This window comes from Scophthalmus maximus, chromosome 15 (assembly GCF_022379125.1).
Source record: "Scophthalmus maximus strain ysfricsl-2021 chromosome 15, ASM2237912v1, whole genome shotgun sequence".
Lineage (NCBI taxonomy): Eukaryota > Metazoa > Chordata > Actinopteri > Pleuronectiformes > Scophthalmidae > Scophthalmus > Scophthalmus maximus.
The window spans coordinates 420,696-446,900 of record NC_061529.1 but is presented as its reverse complement, the minus strand read 5'-3'; the positions used below and the strand labels follow the sequence as shown (position 1 = coordinate 446,900).

Genomic DNA, 26,205 nt, shown 5'->3' with positions numbered 1-26,205 from the left:
GATCAGTGACTGTATATAAAGATGATCACTGACTGTATATAAAGACCATCACTGACTGTATATAAAGACGATCACTGACTGTATATTAAGACGATCACTGACTGTATATAAAGACGATCAGTGACTGTATATAAAGATGATCACTGACTGTATATTAAGACGATCACTGACTGTATATAAAGACCATCACTGACTGTATATAAAGACGATCAGTGACTGTATATAAAGATGATCACTGACTGTATATAAAGACCATCACTGACTGTATATAAAGACCATCACTGACTGTATATAAAGACGATCACTGACTGTATATTAAGACGATCACTGACTGTATATAAAGACGATCAGTGACTGTATATAAAGATGATCACTGACTGTATATTAAGACGATCACTGACTGTATATAAAGACGATCACTGACTGTATATAAAGACGATCAGAGACTGTATATAAAGACGATCAGAGACTGTATATAAAGACGATCACCGACTGTATATAAAGACGATCACCGACTGTATATAAAGACGATCACCGACTGTATATAAAGACGATCACCGACTGTATATAAAGACGATCACCGACTGTATATAAAGACGATCACCGACTGTATATAAAGACGATCACCGACTGTATATAAAGACGATCACTGACTGTATATAAAGACGATCACCGACTGTAAATAAAGACGATCACCGACTGTATATGAAGACGATCACTGACTGTATATAAAGACGATCACCGACTGTATATAAAGACGATCACCGACTGTATATGAAGACGATCACCGACTGTATATAAAGACGATCAGTGACTGTATATAATGATGATCACTGACTGTATATGAAGACGATCAGTGACTGTATATAAAGACGATCAGCGACTGTATATGAAGACGATCACTGACTGTATATAAAGACGATCACTGACTGTATATAAAGACGATCACCGACTGTATATAAAGACGATCACCGACTGTATATAAAGACGATCACCGACTGTATATAAAGACGATCACTGACTGTATATAAAGACGATCACTGACTGTATATAAAGACGATCACCGACTGTATATAAAGACGATCACCGACTGTATATAAAGACGATCAGGGACTGTATATAAAGACGATCACTGACTGTATATAAAGACGATCACCGACTGTATATAAAGACGATCAGGGACTGTATATAAAGACGATCACTGACTGTATATAAAGACGATCACTGACTGTATATAAAGACGATCACCGACTGTATATAAAGACGATCACTGACTGTATATAAAGACGATCACTGACTGTATATAAAGACGATCACCGACTGTATATAAAGAAGATCACTGACTGTATATAAAGACGATCACTGACTGTATATAAAGACGATCAGTGACTGTATATAAAGACGATCAATGACTGTGTATAAAGACGATCACTGACTGTATATAAAGACGATCACCGACTGTATATAAAGACGATCACTGACTGTATATAAAGACCATCACTGACTGTATATAAAGACCATCACTGACTATATATAAAGACCATCACTGACTGTGTATAAAGACGATCACTGACTGTATATGAAGACGATCAATGACTCCGCCCATTCATGCTCTGCGGAAACTCTGGACAGTGGATCAATAAATTATTGGTTTGAACATTTTCACTCAACAGACTCCGAGAGGAGAAAAGAAACAAGCAGAATTTGAGGATGGAAATATTTTATTAAAACATTCAGTGAAATTCAGTCGAATGAACGAGTTTATTAATTTCTGTGGTTTGACAATAATTGCCCTGAATCTGCTAAACGGTAAAAGCAAAACAAAAACTTCTTAGTGATCAATATAAATATATAACTGACACTAAACAGCAGCAGATGAATGATGATCAGATATTTAAGATGTTTATGATTCATAAAATGGAAACAGTTTGTCTGAACGACTCTTCAATCGACTTTAATTTGTCAAAGTGTCTCAGTGTATGAACTCTGATTCTGACTTAATGTTAATGAGTCACTTATTGATGCGACTGAATGAGACGAGTCTGGAGATGTTTTAAAAGGAGTTTAAATAAAAGGAGTTCATTAAATAAAGTAAACATTGAATCATTAACCAAAGTTCATCTTCTTTAAAACATCACTAACACGACATGCGTCGCTTCTTTAAAAAAAACTTTTCTGATCATAAATGTGGAAAATTTGTTTGAATTGATTTTTCTGTTAATGATTTAATGTAAGTGTCACTTTTCACTGTGGAGACGACGAAACTCTTCAGATGAAGTCGCGTCAGACGGTTTCAAATCAGAGAAGAGCGTCACGTCCGACTGTCGCTGGTTTATTAACGTTTATTAACAGACTCAGTTAAACCTGCTTTTCTTATTTCAGTTCTGATGTGTTTGTCTGTTTGAAGCACTTTGTGAGAATAAAAGCACTTTAAATTAAAATGTAGGTGAAACTATGACGTCACCTCCTCATTCTGAGCTAAAAGCCTCCGGAGGCTGTTTCACCTGCAGCGTCTGGATCCTCCTGGATGACGCCAGACGTCAATCAACTCTTATTTCTTGGAGAAGAACTTCCTGAAGACGCTCCTTCTCGCCTTGTCTTTGTTCATGTGGTCGTCTGTTACCTGGGGCGTCACATTGGGGGGGTCCTGGGCGTCAGGGGGGGCAGGAGGAGGTCCTGAGGGGGGCTGGTCTTTGCGGCTCTGGAAACCTGCAGTGCGACAAGTAACAATCAGACCAGATTCCCTCGCAGGGTAAACGTCTAATAAGATGTGCAGTGTCTCCTCACCCGGGGCCCGGACCTCCCCTCCAGCAGGGTAGCGGTGTTTGTTGTAGTAGGTGTGGGGGGGTTTGGGAGGAGGCGGCCCCTCCGTGGACAACTGTCTCTCCAGGCTCTCAGCTCTCCTGTCCGCAGCCTCGGTCAACTTCTCCAGACTCAGGTTGACGGACGACGCTCGCCTGAACGACAAGAGACTGAAGTTCTGACATCACGGAACATCTGAGGACACATGAAGCTCATGTGATGTTCAAAAAGGGAGGGAACGTCTTGTAAATGTGGTAATTTACAAAATCCTTTTTGGACTAAATGACCAACATTGTCTTGTTGTTGTGAGCGTGGGGCCTGGTCATGCGAGCAGTGTGTGTGTGAGTGCACCTGCTGTTCAGACAGTCCGTCTGTCGAATGAGTCATTTTTATCTGTGTCCAGCGTGAAGCAACGAGGGGAGGCCGTTAGCGTAGCTCTGTGAAAGTCACGTGTGATTGTACATACTGCGTCTTGTCCCCAGCGGTTGTTGTGGTCAACAAAAAACTCTGAAGGAAAAAAACCACTTCTCCCTTTTTACATTTCTATTCATACATGCGTTAAAGAACAAAACACATCTCGGCTGCAGAAATCATTGGGTGGATGTATTGTGTGACGGGCCGTCGTCATGTTGCCTCTGTGGTGCGGTACACTTCACCTCCGAGCCACCAACCACAGATGGAGATGAGTGACAGCTGAATGGACCTCGACTGTGTCCACCACTGGTTCCATCGCCGTGTGCCGCTGAATGTAATTCACTTCGTCAAAGTTTCTCATTAAAGTCAAAGAGCTGCTGCTGCAGAGTTTCATTTCTCCGGCTCCTCACACACCCGCAGGTGTCCGGTGTCCCCGCGGTGCACAGTGTGAACAGGTACATGTGAAGGGCTGAGTCAAATTACCTGAAACCACCTCAGACTCCAACAGTCGTGATGGACAGACGGACAGAACTGTGTCGGGAGCAGCGGGTGGAGACACTTCGTCAGACCATCAGGCTTCTGATCACCTCCATGAGGTTATTAAAGGAGTTGGGTCACGTTTTCACCGTCTTAATGTCTGTCTGTCCTACTGTCTGTCTGTCTGTCTGTCCTACTGTCTGTCTGTCTGTCCTACTGTCTATCTGTCTGTCTGTCCGTCCTACTGTCTGTCTGTCCGTCCTACTGTCTGTCTGTCCGTCCTACTGTCTGTCTTACTGTCTATCTGTCCGTCCTACTGTCTGTCTGTCCGTCCTACTGTCTGTCTTACTGTCTATCTGTCCGTCCTACTGTCTGTCTGTCCGTCCTACTGTCTGTCTGTCCTACTGTCTGTCTGTCTGTCCTACTGTCTATCTGTCTGTCTGTCTGTCCTACTGTCTGTCTGTCCGTCCTACTGTCTGTCTGTCCGTCCTACTGTCTGTCTTACTGTCTATCTGTCCGTCCTACTGTCTGTCTTACTGTCTATCTGTCCGTCCTACTGTCTGTCTGTCCGTCCTACTGTCTGTCTTACTGTCTATCTGTCCGTCCTACTGTCTGTCTGTCCGTCCTACTGTCTGTCTGTCCTACTGTCTGTCTGTCTGTCTGTCTGTCTGTCTGTCTGTGTCTCTCTGTCTCTCTCTGTCAACATCATGAGTTGATAAAAGAGAGATTGACTGTGACCTTTGACCAACGAGAGACAGAGGACATTTTTACAGTGTGCGTGCGTGCGTGCGTGTGTGTTCACCCCGAGTCGTCAGAGTCGCTTCCGTCAGACTCGGGTCGGTTCTGGATCCTTGTCACCCACAGCAGCTGCAGCTCTCGGCTGGACGCAGCGAACAGGTACTGAGACCCGTCGTCCAGTCTGACGAGTCACACACACACACAGATATGTATTTTTTAACATTCTACTACAGAAGATACTTCAAATTGGTGAACATTTTACATGAAATGAAGGAGTCAAGTTAAATCTTAAAGACTTTTTAAGAGATTTCTTACATCACAGTTTTAGTCTTTCACACCAAAATATGACCTTTGATGAAGTTATATAGAAGAATATGACAATACTTTTGTCATGATATCATTTATTTGATCGTCAAATGTAAACTTGATTTCAAAGATTCTCTTCAGAACCACACGGAATCAGTCTGTTAGTCTTGTTTGAATGTTAACATCATGAAGCTTCAGTCATCTACCATAGCATCCGTCAGATGAAAATAATACTTGTTAAATGTTAAAATCAGGACTGAAAGCCAAGAGATGTGATGTTTGAGTGCCGCTCACGTCACTCTGAACGTGTTCTCCTTCCTCCTGTAGAACCGGTTCTCCTTACAAACGGCTCCAGACACGTCGATAGGAGGCCACCTAGAGGTTCTCTGAGGAAACAACGTCCAACATCACGCTGATGAACACTCGCTCTCTCTGTCACGGAGGGAGATTTGATACAAATAAAAAGGATTTTTTTTCCCCAAGTAACCAATTAAAACCTGTCACTAGCTGAGATCATGTCAATTCTGAAAATGAAATCACGTTTGTATGAATCTCCAATAGTTTTACCACAAGGTGTTGGTGTCAGACAGGATGTTGGTTCTGACAATCTCACTCATTTTCCATAGAATAATGGAAGTCTGATGAAAACAAAACTTGAATAATGAAGGGGCTAATCTTTATTTGGTTTGTCTTCTTATCAACCGATTGTTCTTCCACGAGGAGAAGATAATAACTTTATGATCTGTATTGTCCTGGTGTCTGAGCTGTAAGGTTTGATTTAGATGTTTGCTTCTGAAATACAACTCCGCTGATTTGTTATGTCGATGATTAGTAATAAATCATTAATTAAGAATCAGGTCTTTTATGTTCTGCTTTTTTCTGGAATATTGACATGAAATTAAACTTCCAGTCAAAAAATATATTTTTTTTTGTGTATATATATATATATATGTATATACTTATACATATATATATATATATGTATTATAAATCCTACCTGTGCAGCAGCTGCTGGATCTTTGAACAGGCCGAGCGTCTCTCCCTCCAGAACAGCGAACACTTCCTCCCAGTGATCCAGACCCTGCAGCAGCAGCAGCAGACAAATCATCAATCAGACCCCACACACGCTCTTGACCAATCAGGAGTCAGTGTCAGCTGTCAATCATGACGTCTCAGCCTCAGTTTTTTTATCATCAAATAACTAATGAGAAGCAAGTGATCAGAAACATGAACACGTGAACAAACATCAGTGTGATACCACACATGCCATGGAGGGGGCGGGGCTTATGACCTGTAATGCAGCCAGACCAGTGAAGTTTCTCACCTTGTTTCCTGTTTGTTTCAGCTTGATCTCCAGTGCCCCTTGCATTTTGATTGGCTGCACTGCCATCCCCTGACAACACAAGTGTGAGTGAGCTGCCGCCAAGAAGTAGACGAAGTAGAAGAAGAAGAAGAAGAAGAAGAAGAAGAAGAAGAAGAAGAAGAAGTTACCTCGGCTGTGTGCGGCTCATCTGGTAAATCTTCTAATAGTTGTCGTCGCTGTGGAGGAGACGGAGGCGAGTCCCTGGTTGGTGGAGCGAGGTCAGGTGGAGCCACACCCTCTGTCGCGATTGGTCCAGCAGTCGTGGAGTCAGGCGATGTCACCTGTGTACGAGTAGGTGGAGCTGGAGAGTCAGGAGGCTCGGGTCGTTCAGTAGGAGTTGGTCTCTCTGCGACCGGTCGAGGTTTACTAGGAGCGACGAGCCGTCTGACTGGTGGAGGGGAGTCAGGTGGTGTGGTAGCCTTCTCCGATTGGTTCACGGGCTCCGAGCGGTGTCCAAACTTCCGCTCAGTGGAGAAGAGGCTCGTCTTTGGAGTCAGAGGAGGTTTGGATCTGGGAGGACGGTCGTCCTCAGGTGAGACGGAGGTCTGAAGGGAGGGGGAGGAGGGGGAGTCAGGATTAGTGTGTCTGGATCGACGTCTCCAGGTCTCGACAGTCGGGCCGGATGTGGGACGAGCGGCAGGACCGTTGGCGGATTCTTCTGGAGCACTGATTCGTCTCCTGGGATCTGGTTCAGGACGCAGGCTCGGAGGGGGAGAAGCAGAGGGGTCGTCTGGTGTGGACGGTCTGGTTCTGTCTGTCTTCCTCCCGCCACTCACCCTGTGGACGATGTCTCTGGAGGAGAAGCCGCTCTGGGTCTCTGACGGTTTGCTCCTCAGGGAGGAGACTCTGGCTGGAGGTTTCCTGTCCTGAACGTCCTTGTCCTCTTTTCCATGAAGTCTCTTCTCCCTCTGGGATAAAAAAACCCCCCAAAGATATGAAGAGAAAACAGCGTTTGACTGTTTTAAGTCTTAAGTCTTTAAGTCTGTCTTTTTGTAACGTTACCAACCGACCTGTGTCTTCTTCTCCTGCAGTGCGATGAAGCGCTCGCTCTGGGCCTGGATCATGGCCTCCAGGTCCTCCTGCCTCTTCAGCAGCTCCATCACATCAGACACAGAGTCCTGGACGGGCCACAATCACAAAACACACCACGTCATCATCCTGACTCGTCCTGACTCTAGATCAGTTAGTCCAGAGTCGTCAGCAGCCTCGTCTGGACTCACCCCGTAGTCCTCGGCCGTCAGAGTGTTCTCGTAGGAGCTCAGCCAGTGCTCCGCCTGCTCCAGCTCCCTCTGCAGGAGCGAGATCTCCAGCTGCTCCTCGTACAGCAGCCTGGTCTCCTCCCACAGCTGCTCCACCTGCGACTCCAGCTCCTCCAGCTCGAGGACACGCTGCTCCACCTGAGAGGAGGAGGAGTTACAAGGAAACACTTCTACCTGCTTTAATAATAAAAAGTTCTCGTCCGCTATCCGTTACCTCTTGGGACATGAGGTTTCCATCCTCCATCAGTCGCCTCCCCTCGTCCTTCGCAGCCTGTGATTTGCCGAGCTGCCGGCCCATCTGGACGCGGTACTCGTTGTGCTTCTTGATGAGCTGCTCCAGGTCGGCGCCCTCCACGCTCTGCGCCTCGCCTCGCATCAGAGAGTGAATCTCCTTCAGCCATGTTCTGGGACACGACACAAAACAAGCCAATATATTGGCATCTGAAGTGTTTCACTCCCTAATATCGGTAACGACATCGGCCTCAGAGATTCACATCAGTCATGGACAGTGAGTTGTGCAGAGAACCTACATGAGTTCGGTCCAGTGAGACAAGTATCTCTGAACGTCTTGAGCCTGGCCCAGTCGGCGGCGGCGCTGGGACGCTTTGTCCTGGAGGCGTGTCCAGCAGGCGTCCAGGTCCTGCAGCCGCTGGGCCACAGAGAGTCTGGACTGAGGCTGTCGTCTGCTCAGAGCTCCGCCCTCCTCTTGGCTCCTGGTCACTTCCTCAGAGATCAGCACCAGGTCCCTCTGACAGGAAACACAGACAACAAGGTCTCAGTGTGAGGCCACTTGTTCTGTGAGTTAGAGGCTGCCTCTGCCTTCCTCCCTGTGCCTCTGCCTTCCTCCCTGTGCCTTCGTCTTCCTCCCTGTGCCTTTGTCTTCCTCCCTGTGCCTTTGTCTTCCTCCCTGTGCCTTCGTCTTCCTCCCTGTGCCTTCGTCTTCCTCCCTGTGCCTTTGTCTTCCTCCCTGTGCCTACGTCTTTCTGCCTGTGCCTTTGTCTTCCTCCCTGTGCCTACGTCTTTCTCCCTGTGCCTTTGTCTTCCTCCCTGTGCCTACGTCTTCCTCCCTGTGCCTTCGTCTTCCTCCCTGTGCCTACGTCTTCCTCCCTGTGCCTTTGTCTTCCTCCCTGTGCCTACGTCTTTCTGCCTGTGCCTACGTCTTCCTCCCTGTGCCTTTGTCTTCCTCCCTGTGCCTTCGTCTTCCTGCCTGTGCCTTTGTCTTCCTCCCTGTGCCTACGTCTTTCTGCCTGTGCCTTCGTCTTCCTGCCTGTGCCTTCGTCTTCCTCCCTGTGCCTACGTCTTCCTGCCTGTGCCTTCGTCTTCCTTCCTGTGCCTTTGTCTTCCTCCCTGTGCCTTTGTCTTCCTCCCTGTGCCTTCGTCTTCCTCCCTGTGCCTTCGTCTTCCTCCCTGTGCCTACGTCTTCCTGCCTGTGCCTTTGTCTTCCTCCCTGTGCCTTCGTCTTCCTCCCTGTGCCTACGTCTTCCTGCCTGTGCCTTTGTCTTCCTCCCTGTGCCTTCGTCTTCCTGCCTGTGCCTACGTCTTCCTCCCTGTGCCTACGTCTTCCTCCCTGTGCCTTCGTCTTCCTCCCTGTGCCTTTGTCTTCCTCCCTGTGCCTTCGTCTTCCTCCCTGTGCCTTCGTCTTCCTCCCTGTGCCTTCGTCTTCCTGCCTGTGCCTTCGTCTTCCTGCCTGTGCCTTCGTCTTCCTCCCTGTGCCTTCGTCTTCCTGCCTGTGGCCTGCTGGTTGTTTCTCACCTCGAGAGCCTTGTGTTGTCGGAGAAGAGTTTGGACGGACTGCAGGTCGTGGTCCTGCTCGTCCGAGTCCAGCACGGCCTCCTTCTCGGCCATCCAGCCCTTCAGCTCGTCCACGTCGTGATTGAACTGATGAACCTCCCTCGCCGACTGAAGACTCTGTGAGACACAAGAATGAACATCACCACCTCCGTCCCATCACATCCAGAACCTGAGAAACGCACCGGCGACGGAGCCGCACCTGTTCTCTGTTCCTGATGCTGCTGCTGAGCTCGTCCCACAGTCTGCTGAGAGAGTCGTCCATCCGCCGGGCCGGACCGTCCCGCTGCAGCCCCCGGCCGAGCTGCTGCACTGACATCAGCCTGCTCCGACACAGACCGGACACCTCCGACACCAGAACCTCCAGCTTCTTCTGAAGAACCTGCAGACGGAGCACATTCATCTTTCAGCACAACTGAATTCATGGATGTCAGGTTCACGAGAGTGTAACAACGATCAGCTGCTCAGTTCAATGTTCTTGGATAAGAATGAAAAAACAGACAAACACCAGCCTCCACTGCAGTGAAAACAGTCATCACAGGACAAAGTTCACCTTGTTCTCACGAGACTCACCTCCACGTCTTCCAGATCTTGCCCACAGTCCTCGGACTCTGCCGAGGTCTTCTTGGAGGTCAGCCATGTTTGTAGTTCTGTGGCCTCTCGCTCAAACACGTAGAGACGGAGCCGATCTTCCAGCGCGGCGCGGCGAGAGGCGGAGAGTCTGATGACACTCTCAAAACACTCAAGCATCGGTGGGAGGGCATCAGCCACCAGGCGGCTGAGAGAGAGAGAGATCCTGTCGTGTTTTCTGTTTTTAAAATATGAATCATAATGAATGAGCCATCCTCCTGAGTTCACCTGTTGGGATGTCCCAGGTGCTGCAGCGACCCTCCGCTCTCCCGCAGCCTCTCCACCGTCCTCCGCTGGTTCTCCAGCTCCACGTCCACAGAGTCCAGCCTCCTCAGCTGAGCCTCCGTCGCCTCCTGGCTCCGCCCACAGTCCATAGACTCCAGACCAGCCAACTGCTCGTCCAACCACAGCTCCAGCTCCGACACCTCAACACACACAATGTAATGACAACGTTAAACATATTAAACGTTAATCACATGTCGTAGGTCAGAATCTCCAGGGTGTGGATCCAGTAGTTTGTGAAGAAGCAGTTCGATCCAGCAGCTCACGATTCTCCTGTCGTACAGTATCACAGTCTGAGCGTTACCTCGGAGAGGAAGGTGTAGATGCTCAGCGCCTCTTGCAGGAGTTTCCTCTTCCTCTCCACCTCCGTCGTCAGCTCGTCGTGGAGACGCCTCAGCTCCTCCAGACGCTCGCGGATGTCGTGAGACGCAAAGTGACGACCTCTGACCTGAGAGGGTCCATATACACATATATATATGTATCATAAAAAGAATGTACATGTTCTTCTTAACCTTGTTATTACCCTTTCAGTGTAAATACATGTGATTGGTTCCTCACCAAACTATGTCCCGCCTCCTGAACTGCCTGTACCAATGGGCCGCGGCTAGAGATCTCCTGCATCACAGCCTGGAAATTTTATTTTTCAAATAATAAATATATTTACACATTTTTTTAATTGTTTCAAAACAATCCTTCAGATACGGAGAGAAGACGTTAAAGTTTCACTGTTTGCAGACAATCTTTAAATATACTTGTCTAATTTAAATGTATAATATAATAAACAATAATGATAATAGTAATAATAATTCATGAAACAAATTTCACGCGCAACAATGAAATACAATGTATTAAACAAAATTCGCAAGAAGTACAAACATTGAATACATTAAATAGGAACATTAAAGAAATATTTATGAAAAAAGGAAACTGTGTATCATGTAGTTGTATAATAAACTGAGCAACAGGAAGTTATTGATTTAAAATAAGGTAATTGGAAGGTTTAAATGGAGCTGAGCCGACCTAATTATTGATTTTCCTTGATTCAGTTCATGGTAATAATAATATCTTTAGGTTTCAGACTGTTGGCCACAGAAAACAAGAAACAATTAGATGCAGTCAGGTGTTAGGTGCAGAATATATATATCTATATATATATAGATATATATATCTGATATCACTGACAGATGTTACCTGGTGTCGGTGGAGCAGCTGCCGGCTGCCGTTCTGGGAGCTGCCCAGGTCCGGGGCCGTGACGCTGGGCAGTCTGTCACTGAGCCAGGCCACCTCCTCCTCCACGTCTCTGTAGAACTGGAACAGAACCTGCCAGGCCTCCAGGGTTTCCCCGCGACTCTGCAGGGGCTCCGACAGACCGTGATACCTGATTTCGTGACAACACACTACTGATATTGGGGAGTAAAAAAAACTTCTGATATATTGGCTGATATAAATTAATATTTCCTTGGATACCGTTATCAAACCCTTACACAACAAAATTGAATCGAGGCTCGATATTTTACAGTTTAACCATAAACTTTTTAAATAACTATCCATTTATAGAATAAATGTATATATAAATGTTCATCTTTTCTGGATTGTGAACATGTTTGTAAAGATTGTGTTGATCATTGTAAAAATAAAAAATAACCTGCGATCTGTAAAACAAAAGTTTTCACATCAAACATAGAAAGTGATTTTTATGGATCAAAACATAAATCAGTGTCTGATTTTTACGTGCCAGCAGTTTGTTCAACATTAAATATTCTTAATTAATTCATTGTTAATATTCTACATTTTTAACATGTAACATTAAAATCATTAAAAATGAATATAAATCATCAACAGTATTTCACTTTCCAGGTGTCATCAGCCGTTATCCAACAATGTTGTCTATGTAAATCATCATTAGTATGCGTGATGTTTGCTAATGGAATCTATTTTTTTTTTTTTCATCTGCTCTCTCAGGATAATGACGCTCTGATGATTGTTCTGTCACAGACCTGTTGATGGTGTGAGACACTCGGGTCTGGATCTCCTCGGCCAGGAAGTTTCCCTGAGACTGCAACGTCTTCGCCGTCTCCACCAGGCTCTGAAGGACACACACACACACACACACACACACACACACACACACACACACACACACACACACACACACACACACACACACACACACACACACACACACACACACACACACACACACACACACACACACACACACACACACACACATCCACAAGTCCATTTCAAACAGTAAAGTAAAATATAAACATCGTCTTAAAGACCCAGTGTGTAATTTTCTGGTGGCATCTGGTGGTAAAGCTGCAAACCGCAACCAACCGAGCGACCGACAGGGGACACTTTATGGTTGCGCACCGCTGAAGCATTTCCGGTTTACATATTCTGGACCGTTTTGTGGTATGATAATAAACTGAGTATAGTAGGGACCTGGATTCTGTCTCTCAGTGCGTCCACCTCGTCCTCCAGCGCCTGCAGCAGCTTCAGCAGCCGACTGACGGACGGCAGGTCGCTGCCACAGTCCTCATTGGTCAGTTCCCTCTCCACAGAGGACACACACTGATCCACGTCGTCCAGGGAACGCTGGAACTGCAGCGCCTACACACACACACACACAGACACACACACAGACACACACACACACACAGACACACACACACACACACACACACACACACACACACACACACACACACACACACACACACACACACACACACACACACACACACACACACACACACACACACACACACACACACACACACACACACACACACACACACGATATCCTGACCTGTGGGAAACCGTAGCCTGCGACAGTGCTTCACATGAAGGTTTTTAACAGACACAATGAGTAACTTACTGGTTGTGTGTGTGTGTGTGTACCTGGTAGGCCTCCTGCAGTCTGGTCTTCTTCTCCCCACAGTTGTGGATCAGAGCGTCCCAGGCGTCCGTCAGCTCTTTGAGTCGAGGTCCGACCTTCGCCTCGGAGGAGACGGACTCCGACAGCAGCTTCTCTCCGTCCTGCGGGCGGAGCAGCGTCGACGGCGTCAGGTCACATGTTCCACACGAGAAGACGAAGGAATAAAAAATAGATTTTGGATCATGGACTGAGTTCGTTATGTTTACGAAAATAAAACTAAACTAACAGTTGATCAGTTTCTTCGGCCTCCTCTCGTCTAAATTATTGATTTACATACAATGTGCACTGACGTGTTTGTTGTTTTACACACAAACACACACACCTTGGCGAGTGTGTCAACTCTGTAGCGGTTCCCGAGGATCTCGGCCTCGAAGCTCTGATGCTTCAGGAGTTTGGCCTGAAGGTTGGTTAGTTCCCTCCAGCTCTCATCCAAAGCAACGGCGTTACGCTCGTTCAGCCACACACACGCCTGGAGGAAACACACACACACATTTAATACACACATCTGGACATTACACACAGTACATACAGTAGGGTAGATTACAGTAGAGTATCTGACCTGGTAGCTGCTGGATAAAAACATCTGCAGCTGCAGCGATTGGTCCAGAGCTTTGTGACGAGATCTGCTCTGCTGCTGCAACTGAGTCCGCCTACAGACAGACAGACGATGAGGACGACAGGTGATCATGTGATCAGACAGACAGGTGGTCAGACAGACAGACAGGTGATCATGTGATCAGACAGACAGGTGGTCAGACAGACAGACGGACGGACAGACAGGTGATCATGTGATCAGAAAGACAGGTGGTCAGACAGACAGACGGACGGACAGACAGGTGATCATGTGATCAGACAGACTCTCTGAGGCTCTGACCTGACAGCGAGAGCTCTGCTCTTGGCCCGGATGCTGTCCGACTCGTAGTGGTTCTGTTGGATCATGTTCTGGCCCAGTTGCTCCACCTGGTCCAGTTGGTCCAGCTGAGCCTGCACTGACTCTTCAAACTGAGAGTGTTTCCTCTGCAGAGTCTCCACCTCCGTCACAGAGCTCTGAACACACAGAGAGAAGAAACATGACACTGATCCCGGGAGTTTGGAGAAACTGGGCAGGTTTAAAATAATAAAGTAGGTGACATCATCTTTACCCCCTGGTCCTGATTGGACAGGAAGGCCTCCTTGTTGCTGAGCCAACTCTCACACTGCTCCACGGAGGTGAAGAACACCTTCAGGACGGAGAACAGGAAACCAGGACACGAAATATAAAAGATACACAAATCATGTTTCTGTCCCACCTGAGATGAAGCCCCGCCCCCTCACCTGCAGGGTCCGGGCCTGCTCCAGCGTCCTGCTGCGCTCCACCCAGGCTCTGTCCAGTCCGGCCTTGGCCACCTCTAGCTGCTTCAGAGCCGTCTGGATCTCCGCCTTCGACCTGTGACCGGACCTGATCAGACCCAGACCGAAGTCTCGCACTGAGTCGATGCGCTCGGCCCGGGCTGTGATCTCCGTCTGCGCGCGCGCGCGCGCACACACACACACACACACACACACACACACACACACACACACACACACACACACACACACACACACACACACACACACACACACACACACACACACACACACACACACACACACACACACACACACACACACACACACACACACACACACAGGGTTATCACGTGTTGTCTTACTGTAATAACTGCACTGCGTCACCACTACTACGACACTCACCTTCCAGTCCTGGTGCTCCAGGATGAGCCGCTCGGCCTCGGCCCGGGTCTTGGGGAGAACTTTCTCCGACATCTCCTTGCTCTGCTTGACGCTCCAGTCCAGCAGGAGGCGCTGGTTCGCTTTGAACAACTGCAGCTGGTGAGCCTCCTGCAGCTGCTCCTTCCTGAAACAAACAAACAAACAAACAATCTCCCATGAGTCCATCTGCTAAACTAACACTGTCGTGAGTACACGTGTGGTTCTGTGGTCGTTTCGTGATCTTGAACACTGATGAAGACGTCACCACCTCGTCTGCCTCACCGGTGTTTCACCTCCTTGTCCAGAGACCTCAGAGCTTCCTGGGCCTCCGTCTGTTTGTTCCTCAGCTTGTCGCTCATCGCTGAAGGAGCCTTCAGGTCACGTGACGCCGCCTCCTCCTCCAGAGCCTGGCGAGACAAGTCATTGAGGCTTGAGCGGCAAGGCTTCCTCATTAAATATCTTTTGGTTTATTTAGACTCCGCCTCCTCGCGCCAGTCTCACCTTTGACCTCTCCTGGATGACCCCGGCCTCTCGCTCTGTCTCCTCGTGGCGTCTGATCAGGTTCTCTACGCTCTCCACGTCCGACCCACAGCCCTGACCCTGCAGCAGCAGCATCTACACACACACACACACACACACACACACACACACACACACACACACACACACACACACACACACACACACACACACACACACACACACACACACACACACACACACACACACACACACACACACACACACACACACATTAAAAACACCACCTGACCACCGTGCGACAAGATGTGTCAGACGTCCCACCTTCTCGTTGGCCCGGTCTCGGACCTCCTCCAGCTCCCTAACGAGGGCGTGGATAACCAGCGCCGCCTCCAGCTTCCTCTTGTAGGCGGCGAGATCCCCGTGAAACTTGCTCCACCTGGTGGAGATGAGACATGTTGGTGTAAAGTGGAGAAAAATGAGGAGGAGGAGCGACGGAGCGCGAGCTTACCTGTCGTTGAGTCGCTGTCTCCGCTGTCGGACGGTCGCCAGCTCGTCGGCGCTCTGCCTCCGCACCAGTCTGGCTGCCAGTCTGTCGATGGCGGTGACGTGGGCATCGTCCACCGTCGCTTCCTGCAGATCAAATTGTCTCAGATCAGCTGCCTGGCTCGAGTGTTTCCTCGCTGCCGTCGGTTACTCACCCCGTCTCCGCCTCCCCTGAACTCGCCGAGTCTCTTGAGCAGCTGCACTCCGTGCTCGTAGTCCTTCCCCACGTCTCCAACGTTAACCATTACCTCCTGAAACACGAACACGTCAGAGAGAGGAAACACGCGGATCCTGTGGATCGACACGCCTCCACCTCCTCCTACCTTCTGTCTGATCCAGGCCTCCACCTCTTCCACCTTCTGCAGGAACTCCAGGAAGTCCCTCTTGTCTTCCAGAGCTTTCCCTCGGGCGGCCACGGCCTTCTTCAGCTCCTCCCAGTGGAGCCGCAGGGCGCCGGCGCTCCTCTTCACCTGCTCGGCCCTCGGGCGACGAAGGGAGACGAGCTCCTCTCCAGCCTGGAGGCAGAGATGGAGAATAAAGATCTGACGGGACGTTGTTGTGTCGTGTCCTCCCCGTCCCCTCGCGTCGTCCTACCTGCAGCACCGAGCTGATGATTTCGCCGTGAGCCAGGATCTCGGCCTCAAACACCTGATGCTTCTGGAGGAGCTTCATCTTGGTGCGCAGGTCGCTCAGGTCGGCTTTCCCGTCCTCCGCCATCTTGTGCAGCCGCTCCGACACCCACTCCTCGGCCTGACAGAAACATATGGACACTGGCACGTTGTTCATCTACAAACTGCAGTGACAGTCCGACAGTTAACTAGTTTATCACCTCAGCTACGTCTCGGCTGAAGACACACATCGTCCAGGAGAGCTCCAGCTCCTGCCTGCGTTTGACGGACAGCTCCTTGATCCTGTCCCGTCTCTGGAGGAGGGCTCTGAGTCTGTTCTGGACCCGCCCACTCTTCTTTCTGCTCAGCTGCTCCTGCAGACGGTCGCACGACTCCTTCAGCGAGAGCAGCTGCAGCGACAGAGGGAGGGAGGACGTGAACGAGAGACACACTTCAGACGTTTAAAAAGAAAACAAAAAAAATCAAAGAGTTTAAACCATGTCTGGTTCAAGGTCCCCCAAAAGGTTTATCTGGTTTATGTCATATCTCTGAATATGTTTAATGTTTTTACATGTGTTAAGGATCAATGAAAGAAGTAAAATGGCGGCGGGTGGCCAGGTCACGCACCTTGTCGTCCTGAGAGCCGAGCAGCTTCTCAAAGGCTTCGTGACGTTTGATCAAACCCTCCGTTTCGTCCACAGAATTTCCTAGAGTGCCATTCTTCAACAGGACCTGCAGCGGAGAAAGAACAGAGGATCAACCAGAGACCAAACGGACAGTTACCCCCCCCCCCCCCCCCAAAGTCAGATGTGAAGAGTGGACAAACCTCCTGTGCGCTGGACGTCTTATCCACGCCGCTGACGTCTCTGTAGAACAGCTGCTCTAGGTGGACGGTTTCTAACCAGCTCTGCTTCTGGTTCCACTGATCCTCCAGCTTGTGTCGCTCCGCCTGCAGAGCACCGAGCTTCTCTAGCACCTGAACTCACCACGAAGACGAAAACAAACAAGAAAGACAACGTCAGAAACCGTGAGAAACGATCCTCAGCCTCACGGTTCATCTGGCGTCCGTTGCTCGTCCACACCTCCGTCCTGTCGCTCTGGTCTCTTGTCTGCAGCTCCTTGCCCATGTCCACAGCCTGCTGGTACGTCTCCTGTCGGGCCTCCATCTCCGCCCACAGCTGCTGGTGCTGCGCGAGCTGGAGGTCGGCGGTGGCCAGGTCGCTGATGCTCTCCTCGGCGGCCATGGCGCCGATCAGCTGGCCGCACCACAGCAGGTAGTCCTGCGCCTGAAAGGGCCACAGAGAGGTCAGAGGTCATTCCCACGTGTCTCCGATTCGTTCATTCGTCACGTTTGTACTCACCGTGTTGAAGAACAGATGTCGCTGACACGCCCATTTAAGTTCCTCCTCCCTCTGCTCAGTGTGAAGTCGTAGCCCCTCCCATCGCTCCACCACGTTATGCTGCACATCCTGTAGGCGGAGCTTCAACTGAGGTGTGCACAGGTCCAGGATGTGGTCGACGGCGTCAAGCTGCTCCTGCAACTGCACACGCAAACACCCATGACCTCCGACCTCTTGAAGATGTGATTCATTGTGATTTCTTTTTCTTTAAATCTATGAATCTGTGCTTGTGAACCTGTTGCTCGGTGGCGGCGAGCTCGTGGAGCAGAGCCTCGTGTTTCCTCAGCTGTGACATCACTCCTCGCAAATCCTTCGCCACGTCATCGGGGATGCTCTTCTGTCGCTCCTACAGGGGGTTGGGGGGGTGAAGTTTATAAATCTTCTCTGTTAATATTTCAAAATGGAGCCGTCAGATGTCCTCAGATGTTTTGAGATACCTGGATGAGCATCAGTGCATCCGTCAGCTCCTGGTGACATCGATGACATTCCTCAGCTGTCAGCAGCTGATCCTGACGCTCACTGGCCATGCCCTTCAAATCCTCCCAGCATGCACTGCAAGTGAACAAGATCAGAATGAACACTCCTCAGATAAACGCTGAACTTTGTAAATTAGCTTTTTTTATCTGGATTAGTGTGATGACATTAACTCTGTGATATCATCGTCACCTGAGTTCCTGCAGCGCCGCTCTGACCGCAGCGCTCTGCGGATGTTTGCTGCGGAGAAGGCGGGTGGCCGCGTCGCCACAGCTCTGCAGTCGCTCCTCTCCGACCTCAAGCTGCTTAAGGAAACCTTCGAACTTCCCACGGAGAAGCTGAAAACACAGAGCAAATGAACTGAGTTGAGTGTCAGTCTAACCGTTAATAAAGTCAGTTTTACTTCTGGCTCCAGTTAGAGAGAGGAAACCTGAACGTGTTGGTAGTCATTGCCCAGGTCCTGAGACTCGGCCGTCTGCCTCTGCTGGTTCATCCAGTCCTCCAGCTCTGACGACTCTCGCCTGAACTCGTGGACGAGGAGGACCTCCTTTAACCTCTGACCCCTGACGGGAGACACGAGGACAGTAAGACCTGAGGTTCGAGGACAGACCCTCTCTCTAATCGAGAGGCGGACCGATGCTCTGGTTCCTACTCTACCTGAGAGCCGCCTGGTGCTGCAGCTGCTGGTTCAGGCTGCTCAGGTGGCTGAAGGGTCTGCTGAGCTCCTCCACACTCCAGTTCTGAACCGCCTGCTCCACCTGGTCCCCCAGCGCCTCCACCTCCACCTCCAGCACCTTCAGCTGACCCTCCAGCACCTGCAGAACCAACACCAGACACTTCACTTTGTGCAAAAGAGTAGAATCTCCAAACAGACAGAAACAGAGTCATCACCGAGCACAGATGTCAAGAAAAAAAAACTACAGTTCATAAATAAGGGTCCAAATCATATTTTAATTATTGGGATAAAGTTTTAAGATCATTGTAGTGTAAAGGTGAAGGATTTCATCTCAGATTCGAAGGAGGAAAAAAAAATCAAATACAAGAAGATATTTGGAAGTAACTTGATTTCCACCTCAATGTGGCATTCCACAGGGAACGACCTCAGGTCCTCTCTTGTTCTGGTACAGTTGTGTGTGTTGTACCTGGTGTTTAGTGAGGAGACTCTGTGTAGCCAGTTGGTCTTTGCCACAGTCATCAGTGTTCACCAGACTGATCGTCTCACTGAGTCTGGACTCCAGCTCCGAGCAGTCCAACAGCAGCTGGATCACAGTCAGACAATATTCATTAATATGATACGAATGAAAGCTCAGTTCGGACACAGTGACATGAAGTGAAACACTAAGAGGTCTCACTCTTGAGCTTGGTTGAGCTGGGGTGTGACAGAGCAATGGTTCTCTAAACTATCTTTGACGAGCACTGACAGTGACGTAACAATTACATTGTGTTTCTGTCCCCTCACCTGTTCTCTGGTGACGGCCTTGCTCAGGTGGGCTGCTCGCCTGTTGCACGCCTCCTCAAGCTCCTCCCACTCCGCACTCAGGTGGCTGCACCTATAAAAACAGCAGATGCAAGAAGGAAAAGTATACTTCTAACAGATAAATGAACAGTTAACACGGGGGACACAGGATTCGACCTGGGAACATGGATTTTTAATATCACAAGGCCTCTAAGAGAAAAAGAATGATACCTCTGGAGCACCTCCTCTTCGTCTGATTTGCTGGTTTTAGCCAAACCCCGCCCCTTCTCCAGGACGTGGCTCAGGTGCTTCCAGTGGGCGTTCACTTCAGCCTGCAACTCCTGAACAAAAACAACAGGAGGTTTTTATGGATGTTTATATATACCTGGAAAATAGACCTTTACATTTCACAAATCAACTGTCACTTGGTTTATTAATATATTATCTTTTTATATATAAAAAAGAATGAACTTTAATCCGGCTGGTACCCTGTGTTTCTGCATGAGGCTGATGGCTCCAGACAGAGACTTGTCGTGCCCCATGGACCCGGGGGCGGGGAGGTGTTCAGAGATCCAGCTGAGCTCCAGGTCCACATCATGATAGAAGCCAAACAGCAGCACCGACGCCTCCAAATGAGCCCGACGCCGGTCCAGAGGCTTCTGGAGGGATTTGAAACTACAACACAGAGCTCATTAAATCAACGTCGTCTGGTTCAGGTTCCTTCATAAGATAAACCTTGGTCCTGTTCACTGGCTCCCACTTAGCTAATTTAGCTTGTAACGCTAATGATGTGTTGCTAACATTAGATAAACCTTGGTGCTGATCACCATACCTAACTTAGCTATCTTAGCTATATTAGCTACACCTGGCTACGTAATGCTACGGCCAAAACGAGGACGAGCAGAGAAGAGAGGTTTGCAGTGGCTCGACTCACAGAGTGAGGTAAGTGTCTGTCTCCTGGAGGATCCTGTGAGAGTCAAAGTGTTTGGTGGCGAGGTGTTTGGCCCTGCTGACGATGGAGTTGATCTTCTCCGCCAGCTCCTTGGCCTCCTGCTCCAGCTGCTGATGCTCCTTCACACACAAACACAGCGGCTACTGTTTACAATGAGTAAACGTAAGTAAGTACAATAAGTGTCCAAAGTTGTAACAATAGAGAAATTCACTTTGATTTGAGATTAATTCAAAATAAGTGCCCTCACCTTCAGCAGCTGTCGACTGGTGCGCAGGTCATGACTTGTGGCAGCGTTACTCAGCATCCACTGAATGGCTTCGATCTTCAGTTTGGCATCCTGAGGACGGACGAACGGAGGACGTTAGTCAGACGAACACAGACAACATCCGGGGTTCACTCAGCTGTCAGGATAAACGCTAAAATCATTTACCCGTCAGTTGCTCAGTCAGTGATTTACCTGCAGCAGCTCCATCAGCTGCTCCTGCTGTCCGGCCTGTCTCAGTTTGTCTCCTCTGTCGGCCATCTTGTCCTGTAGTCTCCTCCACCGGCTGCTGAGCTGCGTTGTCTTCCTGCTGATGCTCTGACTGTTGTGGTGCTCGTCAGCGAGCATCTCCTGTCCCAGCTGAACACACACGCGTAAATGTCTTTAAAATTGAACTTGTGGCTGTTCGCATAGACACTGTGAAGCTGTTGCCATGAAAAATTGCATAAACTAACAAATAAAGAACTATTATATAAAGTAACTAGTTAAACTTGTAGAATCACAGTACCTGAACCAGTTTGTCCAGCCAGACCTGGTTGGCCTGCATCTCCCTCTCAGCCGCCTCGTGTCTCTTCAGCTTCCGCAGGACGTTGGTGGGGTCTCGGTACGACTCGTCCTCGGCTACCTTGAACTTCTCCTCCATCCACAGCAGCAGCTCGTCGGCATCCCTCTGGAACTCCTGCAGCACGAAAGAAAAACATTTTTCAAGTGTTGGACAGAACAAAGACACATCTACATGACGAAGAACGATGATGATGCTGTGACGATGTAATTACTACCTGGTATTTCTTGGAGTCGAGCAGCAGACTCCTCCTGTGGCTGCTGCCGTCCCTCAGCCTCCTGTTGGCTCGCTGGAGGCTCCTGCTCCGCTCCTTGATGCTGAAACATGAACTCAGTGTCTTTAACACAGAACTACATGACACACTCTCACCACCAGGTGAGTAGTTAGGTTTGGGTGTCGGACTCTGGACTGGAAACTGTGCTTTTAAATTTCCATTGTTTTGTTCTTTGTCTTCACATCGACAGACGGACTCAGTCTGAGCAGCTGGTGAACATGGAGCATACTGATGTTTCTGTCCTGAGGGGGAGGAGACCAAACACGGAGATAAAGGAGGGAACACTCTACAACCATCATTTTCCCTATTGATAATCTGCCAATTATGTTCTCCATTAAAGCCTGGTTCTGCTCCGTGCTTCTACCCGTTTGAAGGAAGGTTTTCCTCACTACCGTCGTCCCAGTGGTTTTAAACGGGGAATGTTTGGTCTAAATCGGGTCAAACATCAACGCGTCTGTTCTCTTACTGTTTTGCAGCATAGTGTTGTTGGTTGACAAGCTCCAGGCTGCGCTCGCTGAAATGATCGACCCGTTGGTCCAGAGCCTTCAGGAGACCTTCCAGCTCCTCCTGTCTCCCCAGCAGACCGTGGACACTCTCCACCGAGTCCTGCAGCCGTAAACACAGAGACATGTTCAGTATGTTGACACGTTCAGGGACCACGAGAACCAATCAGAGAAAAGCGCCTCACCCCGACGTCTTTGACCCTCAGTCGGGCTTCATGTCCGGACAGCGTCGCCTCAATCCGGTCTGCCTCCTGGTTCAGCCTCTGGAGCTCCACCCCCTGCTCCAAGCGCTGCTTCCCACTGGTCCACAACCTGTCCAGTTTGGACCAATCAGCAGTGAGACTGTCCAGGGTTTGTTGGATGTCGGCGCTACCCGTCGTCCTATTCGAGGAGCTCTGCTGGAGAGATTCACCCAACTTCTTCGTCTCCGTCAACCTGAGACAAAAATACACGGGATACATTCAGACTGTACGACTCAAATACACTAGGGGCTTCGTGAAATATATATTTATTTTGGCGGTACCTCGTGACTCCTCCCCCTTTTACCTGCTCCTCTGCTCCTCCATCTCCGTCCGCAGCTCCTGGTGCTGCTCCAGCAGAGCGACGGCCGAGGCCACGTCGGCGGCTGCCTCCTCCTGCAGAAGACGCTCCCGTGCTGAGGCCGCCCAGCGCTGCAGCTCTCTGGCCTGCTGCTGGAAGCTCTGCAGCCGGCGCGCCTCCTCCAGGAGGCGCTGTCGCTCCGCTGCTCGAAGCTTCACCTGAGAGACAGAACAGAACAGAACCGATGTGGTTTCAGTCTGAACGGTTTTCACATTGTCAGGAGCATAACTGAGGCCTAAGTGGCATTTTAAAGTCTACACATGATAAGACACGTGATGGTGATTTGAACTCTGACCTGTTTCAGCAGAGCCTCCAGACCTCGGACCTCCTCCATGATGGCTGCACTCTCTGCTGGATTGCAGTCCTGCTTCCTGGAAGAGAGGAGAAACACATGGCTGGTCAGGAGACGCCGTTTACTGCTCACCTCAACAGGTAAACTTGAAAATACACCAAGTGTCGGCTGAAACTTGAAAAAAAAAACTCCCATCAAACGGAGCAGCAGCACTTTTCCTTTCAGGCCTCACTGGTCTCATTTCACATCGTCTTCTCTTTATTGGGCTTTACACAAATTAATAAAGAAACAGTGGTCGTTAGGGACGCACCCAAACCGAAAATAATTACATCACTTGGCCGAATTTAATTTTGGCAATATATATTTCACCATTGCATAAATTAAAGAGCGTCAATGTGCTTTTGAATTTTTTGGCTTGATTTTCAAGGGGGGAAAATAAATTACAACTAATTATTTAGTTAACAATTAATTTTTTTTTATATTCCAGCAGACATTATACCAACAAAGCACAACATAACTAAAAATAAATAAATCATAACAAAAATTTAAAAAAATCATTTGTTGCTATTTTTGGCCGAACAATTCGTTGGCCGAACATTCGCTGGACCCCTGGTGGTTGTCACTATCAGAGATACAGCACAAATAAAAAGATTGCAGTGAGAAACAGGTGAAAAAGGAAATGATCTTTACATAGGGATTTAGTAAATTAGGTTTCGAGAGTAGAAGTGTGTTTTAACACCTCCTCCTTGTGTTGCCCTCTTTCACAACAAAACAAAATGATTCTGTTCTGGAACCGTACATCTTGGCGACGCTCTTCAGGTAGGAGATCTTGGCCTCCAGGGTCTGGACCTCCCTCAGGGCCTGGGCCTGGTTCTTCTCCTCGGAGAGCAGCGTGAAGGAGGAGCTGCAGCCCACGTCCGCGGCCTCCAGCTGGGACAGCTGAGCCTGCAGCTGAGCCTTGGCCTCGTCGCAGCTCTGCAGGAACGACTGCACGTCGGCCGTGCTCAGCAGCTCGTGGCCCTTCTCGTCCTTCAGCCGCTGAACCCGATCCCACCTGAGAACCAGAACCAGAACAGAATCAGTTCGTCGGTTCTATGTGACGACTGACGCAGAGGGTTTTCACGGAGTCGTACCTGTTGGAAACCGTCCTCTGTCGGGCCTGGATCTCTCTCTGTTTACTGTGTCCACTCTTCACCAGCTCCTCCGCCATTCTGATGATGTCATCCAGCTGGCCTCGCCCACTCACCAACTCGGTCAGGAAGTTCTAAAACAGGAAGTGACCGTCACTACAAGCTCAAGTAAAAAGGCCCTTTTATGTTAAACGTTAGAATGCGGCTACGCTCAAGAAGCCAGACCTCTGTACGATAACTCAACATTTATGAGCTAAGCTAACCTAGCTAACTCTGCTTCTCGAATGACACGGCCTTCGTTTTTATTAGTTTCTCCTAACTTTACCGGTCATGAGCTACTTTTAGCCTGAGGAAGATTTGTGAAGATCATCTCACATCCAGAAAGAGAAGATAAATGTTGAACTCATTCTCAAAGTCTCTACCTCATACTTGGCCTGCACGACTCCCAGGTTGTCGGCATCGGTGCTGAAGGTGCTCAGTACGTTTTCCTTGTCCTCCATCCACGACTCAAACTCCTGGCAGCTGTTGTAGAATCGATGCAGACGCAGCGTCTCCTGTAGAATCTTCGTCTTCGACTGAACGAGAAAAAACAATAAATCTGAGAGGAATCGTCGTTACCAACTCAAAGCCCCAGTCTGTAATTTTTTTTATTCTCTGGCGGCATCTGGTGGTAAAGTTGCAAACCGCAACCAACTGAGTGCCCGACATGGGACACTTTATGGTGTCGCACCGCTGATTCTATTTCTTGTTTCCGCCGGCGGCTGAAAATTCAACATGAGCGCAACGTATTCTGGACCGTTTAGTTCAACAACTGTATTCAACACGACGTAGAAACACGGAGACTCACACAGGTTCTATTTTAGTTCAGTTATGATCAGACTACATTACCCACGCTGTCCCTCTCTCACCGTGACCAGGTTGTACAGGGAGTTGTAGTCCTGGTCCAGTCCGGTCTGCGTGCTCTCCACAGTGTCTCTCTCGTACTGTGGGTCCGGCAGCCACGTTGTTTGGATCTCGCTCGTGCTGCGACGCATCGAGCGGCTTCGCCTGCGACGACTCAGCTTCCTGCTCTGGCTCTCTGGCGCGCCGTTGGTGGAGTCGGCCGGCGGGTTGGTCAGAGCCTGTAAAGGGGAAAGAAGAAAGGAGGAAGTTCAGTTGATGACGTTTTCTTTTTCTCATTTTAAACAACATTTCACAGTTTTATGTAAAAAATAAACAATGGGCCTCACATGGAACACTGAGGAACGCCACAAGTAATGTTACACATCAGTACCTTAGATTTATTATTCATAAGATAATTGATCGTTGACAGGTCCGTCTTTGGAAAATTGATTAAAATATTTGGGATTTATTGATCTGATTAGAAATTTATTGATCGTACAGTGGGCGGGAGCAGGGTCAGGAAGGTTTTGGGGATGAGCTGCTGGTTTCCTCGACCGTCTCTGGCCAGAACTCGGTCTCCGTCCAGAACTTGGTCTCCGTCCGGCTCGTCGCTGACGACAGTTACGATCTCGTTACGATCCCACGGAAACTGACCTGGACGGACGACAACAGTCAAGTGATATTTAATATTCTGGTCAATAATCACTCACGAGATACCAATACATCACAATGTTGCCAATGCTAACAGGCTAACTGGCTAGCTCCGTGGCTAACTGTTAGCCACTGAAATAGATAGTGGGATCAGTGCGGCAGTACCTCTGCTGTATCTGAAGCAGACCTTGGCCTTGTTCTCCTCATGCGGAGGGGCGTGGCCCACTGAGCCCCTCCCACCCTTTGGGCTTGGTGATGTTGTGGCGGCTCCTGGCTCCTCCTCCTCTCCAGATGAGTCGCTGTATTGGATCATTTTACTCTGCTGAGGCTCCGCCTACAAAGGAAGAGTTGTGTCATTCCTCTCAGCCGACATTTAGA

The 26,205-nt window shown here is 49.0% G+C and overlaps 1 protein-coding gene across 5 annotated transcripts in view; it reads right to left on the bottom strand.

Moving 5' to 3' along the window:
• Positions 1–1,703: 1,703 nt before the first annotated feature.
• The window catches only part of sptbn5 (spectrin, beta, non-erythrocytic 5), a 37,232-nt gene continuing 12,730 nt past the window's right edge, over positions 1,704–26,205 (bottom strand). For 3 of the 5 annotated variants that reach the window (XM_047327310.1, XM_035611476.2, XM_035611477.2), the window contains 63 exons: positions 25,993–26,161; positions 25,676–25,830; positions 25,203–25,415; positions 24,717–24,869; positions 24,298–24,428; positions 23,964–24,218; positions 23,168–23,243; positions 22,819–23,030; positions 22,458–22,707; positions 22,236–22,375; positions 21,713–21,812; positions 21,442–21,612; positions 21,129–21,293; positions 20,919–21,008; positions 20,654–20,790; positions 20,208–20,394; positions 19,951–20,060; positions 19,723–19,813; positions 19,406–19,522; positions 18,921–19,078; positions 18,694–18,826; positions 18,456–18,601; positions 18,227–18,341; positions 18,025–18,135; positions 17,751–17,930; positions 17,472–17,675; positions 17,216–17,365; positions 17,017–17,121; positions 16,611–16,799; positions 16,376–16,531; positions 16,105–16,296; positions 15,937–16,032; positions 15,747–15,868; positions 15,560–15,674; positions 15,257–15,370; positions 15,038–15,162; positions 14,738–14,900; positions 14,318–14,506; positions 14,146–14,223; positions 13,878–14,050; positions 13,563–13,653; positions 13,326–13,472; positions 12,967–13,104; positions 12,508–12,675; positions 12,057–12,145; positions 11,251–11,437; positions 10,618–10,686; positions 10,364–10,507; positions 10,006–10,202; positions 9,721–9,925; positions 9,350–9,529; positions 9,112–9,267; positions 7,890–8,107; positions 7,574–7,763; positions 7,321–7,497; positions 7,111–7,218; positions 6,229–7,008; positions 6,062–6,130; positions 5,735–5,818; positions 5,032–5,123; positions 4,496–4,612; positions 2,788–2,957; positions 1,704–2,709 (listed from right to left, as the gene is read on the bottom strand). In XM_047327310.1, coding sequence (XP_047183266.1) covers positions 2,552–2,709; positions 2,788–2,957; positions 4,496–4,612; positions 5,032–5,123; positions 5,735–5,818; positions 6,062–6,130; positions 6,229–7,008; positions 7,111–7,218; positions 7,321–7,497; positions 7,574–7,763; positions 7,890–8,107; positions 9,112–9,267; positions 9,350–9,529; positions 9,721–9,925; positions 10,006–10,202; positions 10,364–10,507; positions 10,618–10,686; positions 11,251–11,437; positions 12,057–12,145; positions 12,508–12,675; positions 12,967–13,104; positions 13,326–13,472; positions 13,563–13,653; positions 13,878–14,050; positions 14,146–14,223; positions 14,318–14,506; positions 14,738–14,900; positions 15,038–15,162; positions 15,257–15,370; positions 15,560–15,674; positions 15,747–15,868; positions 15,937–16,032; positions 16,105–16,296; positions 16,376–16,531; positions 16,611–16,799; positions 17,017–17,121; positions 17,216–17,365; positions 17,472–17,675; positions 17,751–17,930; positions 18,025–18,135; positions 18,227–18,341; positions 18,456–18,601; positions 18,694–18,826; positions 18,921–19,078; positions 19,406–19,522; positions 19,723–19,813; positions 19,951–20,060; positions 20,208–20,394; positions 20,654–20,790; positions 20,919–21,008; positions 21,129–21,293; positions 21,442–21,612; positions 21,713–21,812; positions 22,236–22,375; positions 22,458–22,707; positions 22,819–23,030; positions 23,168–23,243; positions 23,964–24,218; positions 24,298–24,428; positions 24,717–24,869; positions 25,203–25,415; positions 25,676–25,830; positions 25,993–26,161 — 9,870 coding nt within the window. In that variant the 3' untranslated portion in view covers positions 1,704–2,551. Of the gene's footprint in view, positions 2,710–2,787; positions 2,958–4,495; positions 4,613–5,031; positions 5,170–5,734; positions 5,819–6,061; positions 6,131–6,228; positions 7,009–7,110; positions 7,219–7,320; positions 7,498–7,573; positions 7,764–7,889; positions 8,108–9,111; positions 9,268–9,349; positions 9,530–9,720; positions 9,926–10,005; positions 10,203–10,363; positions 10,508–10,617; positions 10,687–11,250; positions 11,438–12,056; positions 12,146–12,507; positions 12,676–12,966; positions 13,105–13,325; positions 13,473–13,562; positions 13,654–13,877; positions 14,051–14,145; positions 14,224–14,317; positions 14,507–14,737; positions 14,901–15,037; positions 15,163–15,256; positions 15,371–15,559; positions 15,675–15,746; positions 15,869–15,936; positions 16,033–16,104; positions 16,297–16,375; positions 16,532–16,610; positions 16,800–17,016; positions 17,122–17,215; positions 17,366–17,471; positions 17,676–17,750; positions 17,931–18,024; positions 18,136–18,226; positions 18,342–18,455; positions 18,602–18,693; positions 18,827–18,920; positions 19,079–19,405; positions 19,523–19,722; positions 19,814–19,950; positions 20,061–20,207; positions 20,395–20,653; positions 20,791–20,918; positions 21,009–21,128; positions 21,294–21,441; positions 21,613–21,712; positions 21,813–22,235; positions 22,376–22,457; positions 22,708–22,818; positions 23,031–23,167; positions 23,244–23,963; positions 24,219–24,297; positions 24,429–24,716; positions 24,870–25,202; positions 25,416–25,675; positions 25,831–25,992; positions 26,162–26,205 lie in introns of those variants that run through there. The other 2 variants (XM_047327311.1, XR_007029785.1) reach the window with 2 other exon arrangements.